The 17,016-nt window shown below is 42.3% G+C and overlaps 1 protein-coding gene and 1 long non-coding RNA gene across 5 annotated transcripts in view; one reads left to right on the forward strand and one right to left on the reverse strand.

Moving 5' to 3' along the window:
• Positions 1-761: 761 nt before the first annotated feature.
• Positions 762-15,408, forward strand: LOC122940029. The gene is made up of 4 exons (XR_006390233.1): positions 762-816; positions 3,024-3,113; positions 10,789-10,832; positions 15,277-15,408. It is a non-coding gene; the product is annotated as an uncharacterized LOC122940029 (long non-coding RNA).
• WDR11 (WD repeat domain 11) overlaps positions 11,175-17,016 on the reverse strand; it is a 156,148-nt gene continuing 150,306 nt past the window's right edge. For all 4 annotated transcript variants that reach the window (XM_044296331.1, XM_044296330.1, XM_044296329.1 and 1 more), the window contains 3 exons: positions 15,206-15,351; positions 13,361-13,440; positions 11,175-11,937 (listed from right to left, as the gene is read on the reverse strand). In XM_044296331.1, the coding sequence (XP_044152266.1) occupies positions 11,783-11,937; positions 13,361-13,440; positions 15,206-15,351 (381 nt within the window). In that variant the 3' untranslated portion in view covers positions 11,175-11,782. The remainder of the gene's footprint in view (positions 11,938-13,360; positions 13,441-15,205; positions 15,352-17,016) is intronic.

Raw genomic sequence — 17,016 nt, forward strand, 5'->3', positions numbered from 1 at the left:
CCTTTTTACAGGCTAGGGCAGTGCTAAAGACCGCTCATTAGTGCCGGTGACATCACCAAGTTTTCCCATGGAGAGTCCTAGTACATCACTGGATCTCTTAAAAAAGCCTTTGCATATCAGGGGGGCTGCCTGGGTGAAAATGGGGGTCGGTACGGGTTGAGTTCTGAACGGGAATGAATGCAACATCCATTTGTCAATTTATTTGTACATTCCCAGGAGGAAAACAGTGGAATGGCACAAGGCAGAGTTCTAAGAAAAGTTGTTCCAGCATTATTTCATGGGGAATGCAAGTATTTACTAAAATAGACATGTCAGGAAAAAGGAAAAATCCTCTGTTTAGCACTTCAGACAGACACATACAGTATATTGCATAGTTTATTGTATATAGTGTGAGACAGTGACAGGTCTCACGCAGGGTAGAGGCAAGGAAGGGGTGGATAGTGCGATCCACACCCCTGTTCCACCACAGGCGAGACCAGCTGGAAGTAATAAGGCTGGCACAAAGCACCTCCCAGGGTGTCAGCAAGGGGGGAGTGTGTTAACTGTGGACCGAGGCCTGGAGGCTCTGTCTGTGTGGTCTCAGCTGGGCAAGGTTGAGGGACCACAAGGCTGGGAAATAGCCTGGAGTTGGGTGACGAAGCGACACCTGGGAGGGTCGCAGGGCTATAGTCAGGCGGACTACTAAGCCCCAATCCCCCCCCCCCCATAAACACTGAACTGGAGACAGTGGGCATACTGGACTCTGTACAGCCAGGAGGCCGTGGGAAATTGGCTGACAAAGCCGCATGGGTTCACAGGGTGTGAACTGTGACTTAGGTGAGTCAGGAACTTCATGTTTAGTTAGAGCCTGGACGGGCGAGTGTCACGGCCATGGTTATGGTCGTGACTCCTTAACCGCATGCTGTTGCCTGCGGTTTGTTTTTGGTTGTTCAACCACAGGTGAGGGCTGCTAGTGTGTTGCCTCACTTGTGGTTGCCGCGGGCAACAAGTGGTTGGAGATTGTCGCAGATAGCAGCCTGAGCTGGTGCTAGGCAGCTTGCGGCATCTTCATGCGGTTACACCTAGCTACTTCTTTGTTAGGTGTGTGTGTGTGTGTATGGTGTGCACTGTGTTTTATGTATTGTGTGCACTTCCCCTTAAGTGGTGTTTTCCCTTCCCTGGTGGTGGAAGGGTTAACTCCCTTTCTGTGTGTGTGAGACACTGGGTGTGTCTGTGTGGGTGTGGCCACTTAGGCCTATAAAGCCTCTGTGTTTGGCATGGCTCAGTGGGTTGCTTCAGCCATGCTTAGCTAGAGCAGCCTCCTGTGAATACCATCTGCCAGTGAGAGCCACCCTTGTGGTCATAAATGTAAAACAAACTAATTGTCATTCTTAAGTTTATGTGATGTCCACTTGATGTTTCCTTGTGATGTTATGCACCTATAGATCTGGGTTCCTGTGTTTGTGTGTGTGCTGTGTCCACTGGTGTTTGGGTGTGGACACTTGCTGTATTGCACGGGATCCAGTCTGAGTGTCTGTGGCAGGTAGGTGTGGAAGTGCTTTTCAGCCTCCTGCCATATCCATAGGCTGTTTATGTTCCTTTTCCTGCAGCTTGGCCAGTGAGACCCCTGTTCCTCCGTGTCCAGAAGGAACAGGCCGTCTTACCCTGCTCCTTGTTCCAGGGCAATCCTGAGGGCTAGTAGGGACCCCAAGGCATCCGGTGTATGAGTCCTCCCACCTTCAGGGTTGACTCATATGGATAGGAGTTGGGGTCAGTTTAGGGAGGTGACCTGCTCCCTAATACTGTCGTCCTGGTCAAGCAGCGCGTAACATCTTCTGGCATCGCACGGCTGAGGGTTTTCCCCATCCTCAGCCGTGACAGCGAGTGTTTATTATTTTGTATTATTGTTTATGCGGATGTGCCGCAATAAAGCACCATGTTTGGATCTTAAACTTGGTGTCCTGAAGATATCAGTGAGAATGACCCCCGAATAAGAGGCGATCCCTTACAATAGGGATAGAGTTTACTGAGTGATGACTTTTGAGCACAGTTACCACACCAGCATAAGACTGGTAGATCTGCCGTTGTTTCTGAAGTATTGTGTTTCATTCTTTTGAGACGGATTGTTAGGCAAACAGAATGATTGGTGAGGAAGACGCTGCATAATTAAAATTAAATTAGAAAGGGGCCTTAATGTAACACTACACATAGAAATAAATAATAAAAGTAAACAGGAGGTACACACAGTTTGTCGGTCTGCAGGATTTTCCGCATGATCCTGAAATCTTGTAGAAATTCTAGTGTTAAATCCCTCCTGATCTTTTATATTTGAGAACCTCTAAAACTACAGAGCTTTGGTTTGGTTCTCAACAGTGATGGCCGAACATCGGACGGGACATTTCGCGAACAATAGCGTCTGTCTCTCTATATAGCTGCGGTATCGCAGCAGAATCTCACACAACTTCAGCACAATAATATACTTTCTATGTTAGAAAGTATATTATAAGGATAGCACACCTATCCTTAAAAGGACATTTGTGGCACTATTTGCTAGTGTTTAGTGTCCCTGTCCCTGCTCCACAAAGCAACCTCTCCCTACACTGGCAAAACACAGAATGTTTAATGGCTGCCAGATCGGGTTCTGTTATAGGGTGAGGGTATGTCCATGTGCTGAAACGTCTCAATTGGCTGTTCTGTCCCACCTGATGGATGTGTCAAGGGTCAAAGTTCGGCGCAATGCAAAAGAATATGTCGCATGCGAACATCGGATTGGCTCTATGTTTGCATGTTCGGCGAATCAGGAATGCGTAAAGTTCGCCGCGAAATGACCGCCGGGCGAACCACAAGGTCATCTCTAGTTGTTAACTGATGTCCCATTAGTGGTTGGCTTACATGGTCACTGTACTTTCAAACAGCCTTGCATAAATCAATAGTACAGGTAAATAGAAGAAACTTTGTTATATAGCTGATCAGATACCTTGCTCTATCAGTTTTCTGTTACCCCAATCTGAACTAAGCTTTGTGCTCTCCGCTTTTTTTTCTAGCCCCACTGAAATGCAGATTGGATGTGGAACAAAAATCCAGCCGTGTGAATTGGGCCTTACACTGGCTAGAGCCCACCTCCAGCAGGGCAGGTTAGTAGCAGCACCAGTAAGGGGTAGGAAGGCAAAACATTTTGGAAAAGTAATTTTTTTAAATCAGAGAACCACTGTTCATTCATTTAAAACAGACAATATTTATGGTGATCTATGGCAGTGTTTCCCAACCAGTGTGCCTCCAGCTGTTGCAAAACTACAACTCCCAGCATGCCTGGACAGCCTTTGGCTGTGCGGGCATGCTGGGAGTTGTAGTTTTGCAACAGCTGGAGGCACACTGGTTGGGAAACACTGATCTATGGTAACTTAAGACATTAATACATTTTTATCTCTGATGGCTTATGAGGGTGACATGATTAGGTGCATCATCCCTGGAGGTCTAAGATGGTGAGGGGTTAAGGCAACTTCCCTGGTGCACTAGGGTAAATTTATACCTGGTGTACAGTAGGCTTACTCGCCTCTCTAAGCTCCAGTGCTGTCCTGCTGTTGCTTGTCCTTTAGTCCCTATGTGAAGCTTTCTCTTCCTGCCCTTATCACATAGAACAAGGAACTGCAGCAGAAAACAACTATGCGGTTGTCATTTAACAGCCTCACATTTGTCACTTTGACGGGCCAGAAGACTTCATGAATATGTGCTATTTGGAGATCTTCAAGCTAATGTTAACTACTAGCCTGAGAAAGCAAAAGATCTGTAACACAGTAGCAGTGTCAATCAGTCAGAGATTTAAAGACCTAAAAGATGACGATGTACTGGGAGCCCCTTCATTCCATCCATTGGTGAAAGATTAAAGGGGTTCTCTGGGATTTGGATATTGATGGCCTTTCCTTAGGATAGGTCATCGATATCTGATTGGTGGGCGGTCTGACCTGAAATCACAGCTAATCTGCTGTACAAAGAGGCTGGTGCACTCCATCAGCGCTTAGGCTTCTTCCTAGGCCATGTGATGTCACGTTCATCAGTCACATGGCCTAGGCACAGCTCAGTCCCATTCAAGTGAATGGACTGAGCTGCAACACCAAGCATAGTGGCTATCCAATAGATGGCGCTGTGCTTAGTAAGCCGTGAGGAGGCAGCTTCCTCAAACAACTGATCGGCAGGGGTGCCAGGGGTTGGACCCTTGCTGATATACGGATGTAGCAGGGTTAACACACAGATGATTTATGAGACATGTTATCTAAACTAAATGCGTCAAGCAATTGCTTTTCAATGGCTTTTGTTTCAAGATAACGCGATGAGTTAAGAAATTTGAGTTAAGAGTGTATGTTACCCCTGCTACATCTGTATTGATGAGATATTGAGGAGAGCACATCAATATGAAAATTCTGAAGAACCCCTTTTAGATTCCCTCCACCACTATTAACTTCTGATATACGGATCTCGGATTGCTGCAAAACATGGCATACAGTTATGCAGAAATGTAAATGATTACAGATGTGGTCTGATTAGACACTGAGTTTGGCCTCTTGAGGGTGTAAAAGTGCTTTGCTTTGTCCTAGAAAATTGCTTGCAGAGGTTACTTTTGGGTAGTGAACATCTTGGTGAGAAATAGTTGAATTGTAGGCATCCCTTTATGACATGATCGAAGACATTTTGGTCAGTTGACAGATTGAGAAGGGGCACATCATTGGACCGATCAAAACAGGATGGTAGTTTTGAAGAATTGTCGAACATGTAAGCTGTTCTGACCTAGCTGTTAGGAGGTGTTGGGAACAGTGGATACGTGAGGGCACAGACACATGGTGAACAAGCTCTGGATGACCTAGACAGACCACCAGAAGAGTGACAAGCAAGCAAGTGCAGCTTCCATGGTTTCATTGTCTACATTACATTGGTTGCTATGGACAACTAAGACTGATTTACTATTAGGCAGTTTGATTTGGAGATATTGGAGATGGGCTACTTTTTGTGGGCTACCCTGCATCAGTACATTCACCCAGAAAGTTCATTCGATTCCAACAACTCCTTGGTACATAATTTTTTGGTCAATGAGTTTGTTTTTTAATAACTAGAGGCACTATGATATCTAATACATCTGTATTAGTAGTAAATTATTAAGGCATGCCTGTCTGCTACAAATGTGTCATGTGTACACATCACAGGACATATTGTTCTAGTTGTAGAGTTTGATTTGTCCTGGGGAACTGGCCTGGAGGAGAATCTCCGCTATGATCTGCTTTCCTGTTTACAAGATGGGGAAGTGCTAGATTTTTTCCAGCAAAGTTCATCTCCTCCTCTTCGGCTTCAGGCTGTTTACGTAAACTTGTCACTTGTTCCTGAGCTTAATCTATCACACCTCTATATAACATCTATGAACTTGAGATCCAGGATAGGAAAGCACAAGGAGCAGTTTAGTAAATGTCATACTTTTACCTGGCAACTTCAGTTTAGGCATTAGAGGATCATATACTCCATAAGGCACCGTATTCTCCCCTAGATGCCTTAACACAGAATGCCTTTACCTGTTTCGGATCTCTAGCTACCTTTCTGGATGAAAACATGATCCACTGCAGCCAATGGCTGGACTCAGTAGTGATGTGTCCTCAAGCAGCACATCACTGCTGGGTCATGTACCACTTGAGGACAGTCACTGGCTGCAGTGGTGTATGTAACCAGAGGACTGCTGGAGGGAGCTGGAACAGAGAAGACTTGAGTGTCTCAATGGGTTCAGCAACTGAAGAATTCTCTGAAGTTGGATAACCCCTTTAAGTTTTGCTTGCATAAAAGACAGAGTGGAATCAAAGTTGGTAGAGGCCTACATTCCACTTCTGGGACTCAGACCTTAACTGAGCCCTATATTAGCTACATATTGGTGGTGGTGGGGGGTAGCAGGAAATGTGCATGGCCCTCTCCCCTCTCTAGCGAACTGAACGGTAGTTACAGTTGTCCAAGAGAGCTGCTATATGTTGCATTGTCATCCCTAGACATCTTCTCTGTTAGATAGGATTGATGAAAATTAATCAGGGGACCCTATTTTCTTAAGTGATGAGGTCCCAGAAGTAAGCAGTGAATATATTGTTTACCCATATAGTAACGAGTAGGGGAATAACTAGAAAAGGCCGGCCCCACACCAGAAATCAAATGCTGAGCCATGGCTGTCAGCTGCTAAAGATAGGTGCCACTACCTGGAGAGAAGATGCCTGGTATTCTACAAATCCATCTGAGGTTTATACAGAAATAGCAGGACAGAGAGTTGAAAGCTCCACTGCATCAGCTAGTTAACTGGTTCTCCCAAACCAGTTGCGGTTTTTACACCCAGTTTGGAAGAACCAGCTTGGGCAGGGCGGGTGTGGTCTCAAAGGTGGCAATTGCCATAGAGCATGTGCCCTTACTAGAAATCTAGTGTAATTTCAGGCATGGTGGTGTGGTGCCCCTTTGGTTAGTGTGCCACACTGTCAAAAACGGCAAAAGAAAAAATTGTCTTTTTCACGTTATCTGTAAAGATTATGCTGCTAGAACTCAGCATCTTGCTTTAAAGCGCCTGTAGTATTTGACTGTGCAGCAAAATGCCGCCTAAGGCTACTTTCACACTCTCTCTTTGTGCGGATCCGTCATGGACGGATTCGTTCAGATAATACAACTGCCTGCATCCGTTCAGAACGGATTCGTTTGTATTATCTTTAACACAGCCAAGACGGATCCGTCTTGAACACCATTGAAAGTCAATAGAGGACGGATGCATTTTCTATTGTGCCAGATTGCGTCAGTGAAAATGGATCCGTCCTGGCACACAATGTAAGTCAATGGGGACGGATCAGTTTTCACTGACGCAATCTGGCACAATAGAAAACGCATCCGTCCTCCATTGACTTTCATTGGTGTTCAAGACAGATCCGTCTTGGCTATGTTAAAGATAATACAAACGGATCCGTTCTGAACGGATGCAGGCGGTTGTATTATCTGAACGAATCCGTCCATGACGTTTGGCTCGGTTTCATCAGACTGACAGCAAAACGCTGCAAGCAGCGTTTTGGTGTCTGTCTCCAGAGCGGAATGGTGACTGATTGCAGGCAAACTGATACATTCTGAGCGGAGCCTTTTCCATTCAGAATGCATTAGAATGCAAACTGATCCGTTTTGGACCGCTTGTCAGAGCCCTGAACGGATCTCACAAACGGAAAGCCAAAACGCGAGTGTGAAAGTAGACTTATATTTACACAGGGCATAGTCAAAACCCACAGGCGCTTTACTGCAAATTGCTGGAGTTTTTAGCTGCATAGTAAATTGCTGCAATTCAACAGAATAAATTGGGAATTTTCATTATTGTTCCAACAGTCACTTGTAGGAAGTGTTAGGCAGAATATGTTCTCAGTGCAATGCAGACAGCGGTCACGGTCTTGTCTTCACATCCCTGCAATCTGTTGTGTCTGTAATGAAAGTCAGATGTATTCCTAGAATAATGCTATACTGTATGTATTACTTGTGTCTTCAGAGTGAGACGTTTTATTGCAGTCTGTGTCTCTTGCAGAGGCACATTTCAGAGCAATCAATTTCATACAATCAGAAATGCTCCTGTTCAGGAAACAGAATATGAACCTACAGCTATAGGAATTATTTGCAGCTCAGCCCTATTCACTTAAATGGGGATAAGCTGCAATACCTAACCCAGCCCAAAGGGGTGCTGTATCCGACAAAGAAAGAGGCACAAAAAACAAAACAAACATAACATTTAAATATTTCATATTTTTAATACATTAGTCTAAATGACAAACACTTGGTATGGAATGACAAAAAAGATACAGTCAGTTTTCACGTACGCAGACATTATTCCGGGACAGCCTTGCAGTTGACTGACCCCCAGGACACCTCTTGCAGCAAAAAAAAAAAGTGTATTTTATGATGATTAACCCCTATTTATTGTTGTTTTACTGAACATTCCCAGAGAAAGCATGTGTCTAAATGAGACTGTGGCGGACCATCCAAAAATCCATTTTGCAGGCGACCCCACAAGACTTTCATTCTGTGCAGGGGAAGGCAGAAGTAATGAGTTGTCACTAGAACAGCAGCTGCTGAATGACAAGTAGCACACTATGTCCACATTCCCTCTCCCATACAAATTCTTAAAAAAAATACAAGCATGTTTGCCAATTTTTTATTTTATTTCTCCTGTTAATACAAAATAAAATGAGGACGTCCCTATGAGTCACGGCTTCTTCAGTAATGCCAATGGGACCAGATGGGTAAAGATGATCAATCAGTAAAGTACAAACCATCACATCCTAATTTTTTAACGAATATTAATAAAAATGACAAACTGCTGACTGCTAGGTAGGAGCCATGGCCAGCTGTTCATTGGGGTTATGCATTGATTGATGTAAAAAATAAATACAGTACATGACAATCTCTTCCAAACAAAGCTAGAACCAGCCCTCTACCTCTTATGGATCCAGAGATCTCCCCATTCATTGCTCTAATTCAGCGATGGCTAACCGCCGACACTCCAGCTGTGATAAAACTACAACTCCCAGCATGCTCCATTCATTTCTATGGAGTTCTAAGAACAGCCGAGCAAGGGGGCATCTTGGCAGTCATCGTTTTAGCACAGCTGGAGTGCCGGAGGTTAGCCATCACAGCTCTAGGAGTTACACCAACACCTGTATTGCTCCTAGGGGATCATTTGCATATATTAAAACTTCATTTTTCTCAGCAATGCGGGCACATATGAACATGGGACCAGCACAGACGCCTTCAGCTGCCAAGTGCACATGTAACAGGTCAGCCAGTGTCATAGGTACAAAACTGCTGACAGATGCCCTTTAAAGTGCCTAATGATGATATCCAAGCATTTCTATACGCATCCCTATCAAAAATATCATATATATTCCACTATATACAGCAAATATTAAACAATTTTCAATTTGACAATAGAGCATCGCATCTACTAACAAGAACTAGAATTACTTGCAGGATAGTTCAAAGACTTGTCCCGAACATAACTACTGTTTTCAGACTACATGAAATGCTTTCAAATAAAAAATTACAAATTACAAATTTTATCCCCTGCCGCTCCAGTGCTGGTGATCCGATAGCCCACGTCAGTCTCAGTATGCTTCCATGCAGCTTACCATGTGCCGTCTAACCACGAGTTGTATATACTACTGACCACTGAGGTCAGTGATTGGCTGCAGCGGTCATGTGGTTAGATGTCAAGTGTTCAGACGTACGGAAGCATACAAAGACTGCTTGGGATGATCAGATTGACGATGCTGCAGCAGTGGAGGATTAAAGGGATCAGCATTTTTCTTTCTATTTTAAACTTTTGCAGTGTATGCCTTACACTTTGAAAAAAATAAAATGATACTCGTAACAACCCCCTTTTAATGATGTCATCACTTTACTAGGAAAACTCCTTGATAAGAAAGTGTAATCCCAACCTTGGGTCAACGAAAAAGAGGACTAAGACAGTACAAAAATACAAATTTGCAAAAGACTACAGATACTATACACACATTTCTTACTGTGCATCAGGTTGGAATTTCTTGGTCCAGAACGATTGATTTTAAGTACGGTAAAACCAGCCATACATATGCTATAATTGGATGTGTACTGGCTAAAGATCTTTCATTCCAGTAATAATATGTCCGATTTCTAATGGACACAGACTTTCAGCTCTGCCGAACATGTATGCACATTAGATTTATTGCACAATTTGACTTGCCTTCTACATGGCCAGTGAGTCACATTAGATTCTACTAAACACACATTTAAAAATCTTCTAACACAAATATCCCCAGGTACAAGGGCATTGCCATTACCAGTGCGACACATAGTTTACAGTATGTCCACTTTCACAGCTTTTTTGATATTGCTCCACTGCATGTAATAAGAATCAACTTTGAAATAGGAAATTTTTATTAAAGACTATCAATCTGTTTTCACAGCTGCTATATTAAGCTATGTGTATCCATGGCAACAGACTACAAACAAATAATGTGTAGTCTGATCCTGCAGTAATACTCTTCCATCTGTCCACTACTTTCACTAACCTACTGAAAGTAAGCAGGGGTCAGATGGAGGGGAACATGATGGAGGATCAGTTTGTTACCATGGAAACACAAGTCTACTAATGACACACATGATAGGTCTTTATTAAAACTATTCTATTACAGAGTTTCTCCTTTTTAGATGTTTTGGGACAATAAAAATTGGCTGCAAAGCTGACAAAGCATATATAGATTTTATAGTTGTTATGTACTACTTGAGCTAAAGAAGTGGAACTTCTACAGGTTCATATTTTCACAGGTCAGGAAATCAGCTATACAGTATATTCTAGCACAGGTATGATTATAACTACCTACCCTGGTGGACAGTTTTAGAGTACCGTATTTTTCAGACTATAAGATGCACTTTTCCCCCCCAAAAGTAGAGGGAAAGTGGTCATTAGTATGTAGGAGGCACAGGGAGTGGTGAGTATACTTATTGCTCCGTGGTCGTCTTCCGGCTGCACATGTCCTGACTGCGTACACTATGGCCTGATGCTATGCGATGACAAGGCACAATGCATTGTGGACCGGAAGAAGACCAGAGAGTGGCGAGTGTCAGTGCAGGCCAGAGCAGGAGGCATACATTCATTTCTTTTTTTTTTGGAGCTTGGGGGTCTGATCTGAGCAGGAATGGAGGTCTGATCTGAGGTCTAAGGAATGGGGGTCTGATCAGATGTCAGATCTGAGGTTTGCTGAAAGTTTTTTTCCCTTATTTCCCTTCTCAATATCCTAGGTGCGTCTTATAGTCTGATGTGTCTTATGGAGCAAAAAAACATGGTAAGTAACGGAACTTCACCTAATCTGTACATACTGTAAGATAATCCTGATATAGAAAGTCAAATTGCAGCGCTCACCTGCGTATCGAGTCGGAGGCACGGATACAGCCAGAACAAAGCCAATGTAAACTGCATAAAAAGTAGAAAGATCCAGCTTACGATAAAACTATATCCTTTATTTGAGGCGGTAAAATCCATACAAGACAAGACAGGTGCAGAATCAAACCAATTTGGATATTATATTAACGATCCTTACTAAGGATCGTTAATGTAAGATCCGGAACGCGTCGATTCTGCACCTGTCTTGTCACGTATGGATTTTACTGCATCAAATAAAGGATATTGTTTTATCGGAAGCTGGGTCTTTCTACTTTTTATGTAAGATAAGCCTGCAGCTCCTATGAGACAATGAATTGATTTTCTAACTGTACATCAAGAACATACGGTACTTCCCCCGCATGGAGAACTTACCAGAATTATTTTAGCCTATTACACATCACTTGCGGGGTTTTCTTTATGATAATCATCAGATGGGTTTATATAAGTCAAGTGAATAACACTGTTTTCCAAATGAACTCTAAACTATAGTTTTAATTATTTCAATTTTTCTGAAAATCTGGTAAACTGTAAGTACCCAACCTGCTCAGGACTAAACTTAGGTGCCATATGTGTCAATACTACACTGTTTGGAGAACATGGCAATAGCCATTCCTGGTTCTATCTTCAGTATTTTGTGCTGTAGTTCGTACAGTAAGGAATATATTGGAATGGTTGTCAGGTAGTGTCATTTACTGTATACAGGTAAGAATGCACGGAGAGGCTCAATATTCAAGCTGGAACAAGAGGAATAGCAGAGGGTGTACTGAGTGCAATGATCTGTTGTAATTGTAATTCCACGTTTCCTTCATTCTTTCAGTTTTCAGTAGATGGGCAATTGTTCAGTTATTTGCCTCATTTTTCATCTTCGAATTTGTTGCTCTGAAGCTCAGACACCAGCTCTGCCCCAGCATCTCCTGCCTTCTGGGCAAAACGCAGAGATCCCTGGGTAAAACCTATAGAGCGGAGGGCACGGGCATAATCTGCAAATACTGCAGAGATCAGTTTATGTGAGACAGGGTTAAGGAAAAGCCACCAATAAATGTTAAAGTACCTGCTGCATGGTCACCAGTGCAGTGCTAAATTCCCTGCAAACCTTCAGAGTTACTTATCATGGTCAATGCAAATCGAAAATGTTAATTACCAGTCAATTAAATTAAAAGAAAAATGCAGATTAAAGTCTAGGGACACCTTAGGGCCAATTTATTTTATGATTGCATTTTACTAACTTAAACAAAGACTAAAAATATTTTTTCAATTTGTCTTTTCTTAAAAATTTTAAAAAGTTGTTTTTTAGATATAGGGGTAAAAAAATCAATATGTTTGCATAATATCAATTCTCAGTCCTGTCAACTGGCGGCTCATGTGAAGCCTTATCTCTGATCTCCTGACTTCATAAACACTCATTTAAGCTATATTATCAGTTTGATAAGAGTTTAGCTATAATGAATGTTTGTGAGATCAGATATAAAGCTTCACATGACCAGTCAGCTGATGAGAAGTGATGCTCGCAAACAGACTTTTTAACCCCTATATCTCAAAAATGGCTGAAAATGGAAAAAAAATAAATAAAAATTTTGCCATAAATGAGTAAAATGCAATTGCCCCAAAGATGTCGATAACCTTTAACATTCTCAAAATAATAAGTTCCATATTGAGTACTGAAGCAGTATTTTATGTAAAGGGGTTGTCTCAACAAATGATGGCCATGACATTTATAGACTCACCTCAAAAATCGTTTTCAAAGTAGGCATTCTGCAGGTGTCCCAAAATATAATCATAACTTTTTTGTGAAAATCCAGTCCTGTAATCCTGAAAAATGCTCCTTTTTATATTTATACAAATTAGGTTTTCGGCAGGACCGCTCTGTTTGATGCCACATCACTCCCCCAGTAATGCTGCCCACCACCTATCCTCTTGTTTCACTGACAGTCCCTGAGATTTCTGAGCCGGTGGCAATAACACAGGAGATGCCAGGTGCACCAAACAGAGTAGTCCCACCCATGGTGCACTGGAAACCTTATTTGCATAAACATAAAAAGAAACATTTCTCATGATCAGAGGACCGGACTTTCATGAGAGAGGTATGGTTATGTTTTGGGGCCTCTACTCTACATAGAGGGAACTGAGTTAAAGGGGTTTTCCCATCTCAGACAATGGTGGCCTATCGCTAGGATATGCCCCCATTGTCTGATAGATGTAGGTTCCACCTCTGGGACCCACACCTACACCGAAAACAGAACCCTGAAAGTTGTGAAGGGCGCACTGCGCATGCGCAGCCTCCCTCCATTCATTTCTATGGGGCCGCCGAGAATACCCGATAGCTGGCTCGGCCCCCATTGTCTCAGATGGGAATACCCCTTTAAAACATAACTAATTTGCTGAGCTAAATTGAAGGCCTGAAGTTACCTTTAGAAATAAATAAAAGGATATTGGTTTCAATGCTGATTTCAATTGCTGAGTTCTGCAGACAGGCTTCCAAAAACAAGGCAGCGCGATCAAAACAACGCAAGCTGAAAAACAAGGGAGACAGACTCTGACTATAAAAATACAAGCAATATCCCCTGGAATGCAATCAGCAGTCTCAGACTCCGATAACCTGCTGTTCTCCAGCTGCTATTGAGGAACTACATAAAATAGCTATGTAAAGCCGTATTGGATTCAATGCCTGCAACATCTTTTTCAAATTTTCTCCTCCACAATGTCACTCCTTGTGCAATCCTGCGTAAGATACGGAACAAACTCTATTCAATTGAAAATGACCAGACACAGCCTCGAGTCAGGAGTAGTGCTGTTTCAGAGAAAAGCCAAGCAGGTCACGGTAATATCGGTCGGAAAAATGCCTTTCATCTTATAAGACTGTACTTACAATACACACAAACTGTTACCCCTTTATTAACCTTTTCCTGAGCTCTCCTTTACTGATCCCTCACTCACCACCTGCTTTGGGCATTTATAATCAGAGCAAAATTCCCCCTTTTGGATTGCCTTCCCTTTATAAAGGGGGAACTGTCTCTCAGCCTACCCCAAAATGTTTCACTTTTATTCAGGACACAGGGATCTCTCCGATTATAGAAAATTGTAGTAGAGTTCAATACATTTGGTGGGTTTTATTCAGGGAAAACTGGTAAAAAAAATAGGAAAAAAAATACAACCTTTCCTCATTTTCTCATAATTGTTTCAAAGCGGACCTGTCAGCTCTCCTGACTACTTGCATTTGACATGCAATAATCATTCTGGAGCATCAATTCTTATGACCGTATAGTGTGCCATTCCTCTAATATTCCTACTAGAAGTTTACGAATGAATTGCTAGCAGTCTGCAAGAAAGATTCACCTGGGTGTTACCAGTTGGGGGGGTGGTGTCCCTGTTTAGTCAGCACGGATTGGATAGTGTCAGACTGTGCAGGGACACATTCCTATCTGGTAACATCCAGTTAGACCTGCAGACAATTCATTCAACTTCTAGAAGGAATAATACAGCAATGGCACAAAAAGGGTCATAAGAATAGATGCTCCAGAATTCTTATCACATGGGGAATGCAGGTAGTCACTAAAACAGACATCAGGATAAAGTGACAGAAGGTAAAGGGAAGGTTTTCCAGAACTTAGATACTGATAACCCATCCTTAGAATATATATACTGCAAAATTGGTTTTATTTAAAAATGACTTGCCCTGCAAAAAAAAATAAGCCCCCAAAGAGAGTTAATAAGTCATTAAGAAATAAATACATGAAAATGGTACCACTGGAAAAAAAAATACAACTTGTTTTGCAAAATACAAGCCCTCACAAAGCTACGTTAATGGAAAAATAAAATAAAGGCTCAAGTACGGCGGAAATGAAGAAAATTATAAAAAAAAAAAAACTATAATGCATTAGACCAGGAATCGCCACCCGGAGGCTCTCCAGCTGCTGCAAAGCTACAACTCCCAGCATGCAGAATGACTACAGCTATCAGCAGGGCATGGTGGGAGTTGTAGTTTTACAACAGCTGGAGAGCCGCAGGTTGGCCATCCCTGCATTAGACAATAACAAATGCTCAAGTTTACACAACGGGGGAAAAAAAGTAAAAAAAAAAATTATGTCAAATGATCTAGTGCAGTAAAGAGGTCGGTGCCAGCTTACTTATGGTCTAGGGTAGCAAGGGGGTTAATGCCAACTTCATTGGAGGTCTAGTATTGTGCTACTGATCCACTGCTCAGGGTACAGCATAACATGGGAATAATTTTATAACCGCTGCACAATTAAATATTCTATGCAGAAAATATAACTTTACCTGTGTAACATCTCAATGACTTTCCTGAAGCAGCCAAGAGAGAGGAGAACAAGGATTGCTTTGTATTTCAGGTTGATGTGTGGTGAACAGAGATGGTCAACCCAACGCTTCATGACCTCGGCGCATTCCTCCGGATTCAGTCGCACCTGATAAAGAAGAAGGTTGAACAGTGTGACCCTCAAATCACACACAACCATTTCCGCAACATTTCATGCCTATAGTGAAATATAAGTATGCCTAGTTACATAGCACTTTGTTCTACTGTTGTTTTTTTTTAATCAAAATGCAGCATGCTCTAGGATTCACCTTTTTTCTGGTTTCTTTACAGAGCTAAAATGAATTTACAAAATAACACGAAAAACAATTGTAAAAAATAAAATAAAAAATCCATTAAAGGGGATGGCCAGTATCTATTACTAGCTGCACATGGGTTGAGAACAGCACAAGCATGCAGCCAGTAAGAAGCATCAGTATTGGCATGTTATTTAATATGAATAATTCATGTCTACATCCAGGTCTGCTCACCTGCTTGCTGGTGCTGTTTTCCGAAAATGGACGCTGATCGAGGGTTCCCAGAACGTGTGCAGTGAGTAATGATACTAGCCAACCCCTTTAAGAACCCTTGAAATACTTGGCTTATCTTAGTGTTTTAATGTTGTAAAACCCAGAACGAGTGTGTGAAGGACACCTCCTAAAGCTGCTGGTCTATTCTTTCATCCATTAAAGGGGTTTTGTCACTTCAGCAAGTGGCATTTATCATGTAGAGAAAATGAATACAAGGCACTTACTAATGTATTGTGATTGTCCATATTGCCTCCTTTGCTGGCTTGGTTAATTTTTCCGTCACATTATACACTGCTAGTTTCTTTGGTTACGACCACCCTGCAATCCACCCGCTGTGGTCGTGCTTTCACACTATAGGAAAAAGCTCCAGCCTCTCTGGTGGCCAGGGACCATGGGAGCACAGATACTGTAAGCTGGTTCTTTTTCCTATAGTGTACAAGCACGACCACCACTGCTGAATTGCAGGGTGGTCGTAACCCCTGGATACAAGCAGTGTATAATGTGATGGAAAAATTAACCCAGCCAGCAAAAGGAGGCAATATGGACAGTCACAATACATTAGAAGGTGCCTTGTATTAATTTTCTCTATATGATAAATGCCACTTGCGGAAGTGAGACAACCCCTTTAAGTATAAGGCCTCACACACTCAGCCATATTCCAACTACCTGCAACCTTGACATACAAATTTATGGGCCCTTAATGTACCTACGAAAGCCATATGGGGAGAACAATTTTTTTATTTTTTATTTATTCCATAAAGGATTAAATAGACAAAAACTTAAGGCATCTTCTATTGCTTGTGATATGTGCAAAGGATCGTAGGCGAGAATAGCTCCATACTGTACATATGACATCAGACATATCATGGGACAGGTCCACCATTTTCTGATATATAGCAACTATGCACACAGCTCTGCTATTCATTGAGTGTTCTGGGCTGCAGTCTCGTAATTCACATACGAACGTGGCACCCCGCAACAACCTTAAGGGCTGTATTACACCAACAGATTATCTGACCAATTTCTGTTTAATCAGACCAATCGTTGGTGTGTATAACAAGAGATCTGTGGGTGTAATCGGCCATCTGACCAATAATTGGTCAGAAAATCTGTCAGATAATCTGTTGGTGTAATACAGCCCTAAGATGTTATCTCACTATGAACATATTACCTTATGCTAGGCTCATATGTGGGTTGTGAAGTCTGGCAGTCTGTTCCGGCAAAGGAAAAGACTGCTGGATTTCAAT

This window comes from Bufo gargarizans, chromosome 6, assembly GCF_014858855.1.
Source record: "Bufo gargarizans isolate SCDJY-AF-19 chromosome 6, ASM1485885v1, whole genome shotgun sequence".
Classification (NCBI taxonomy): domain Eukaryota; kingdom Metazoa; phylum Chordata; class Amphibia; order Anura; family Bufonidae; genus Bufo; species Bufo gargarizans.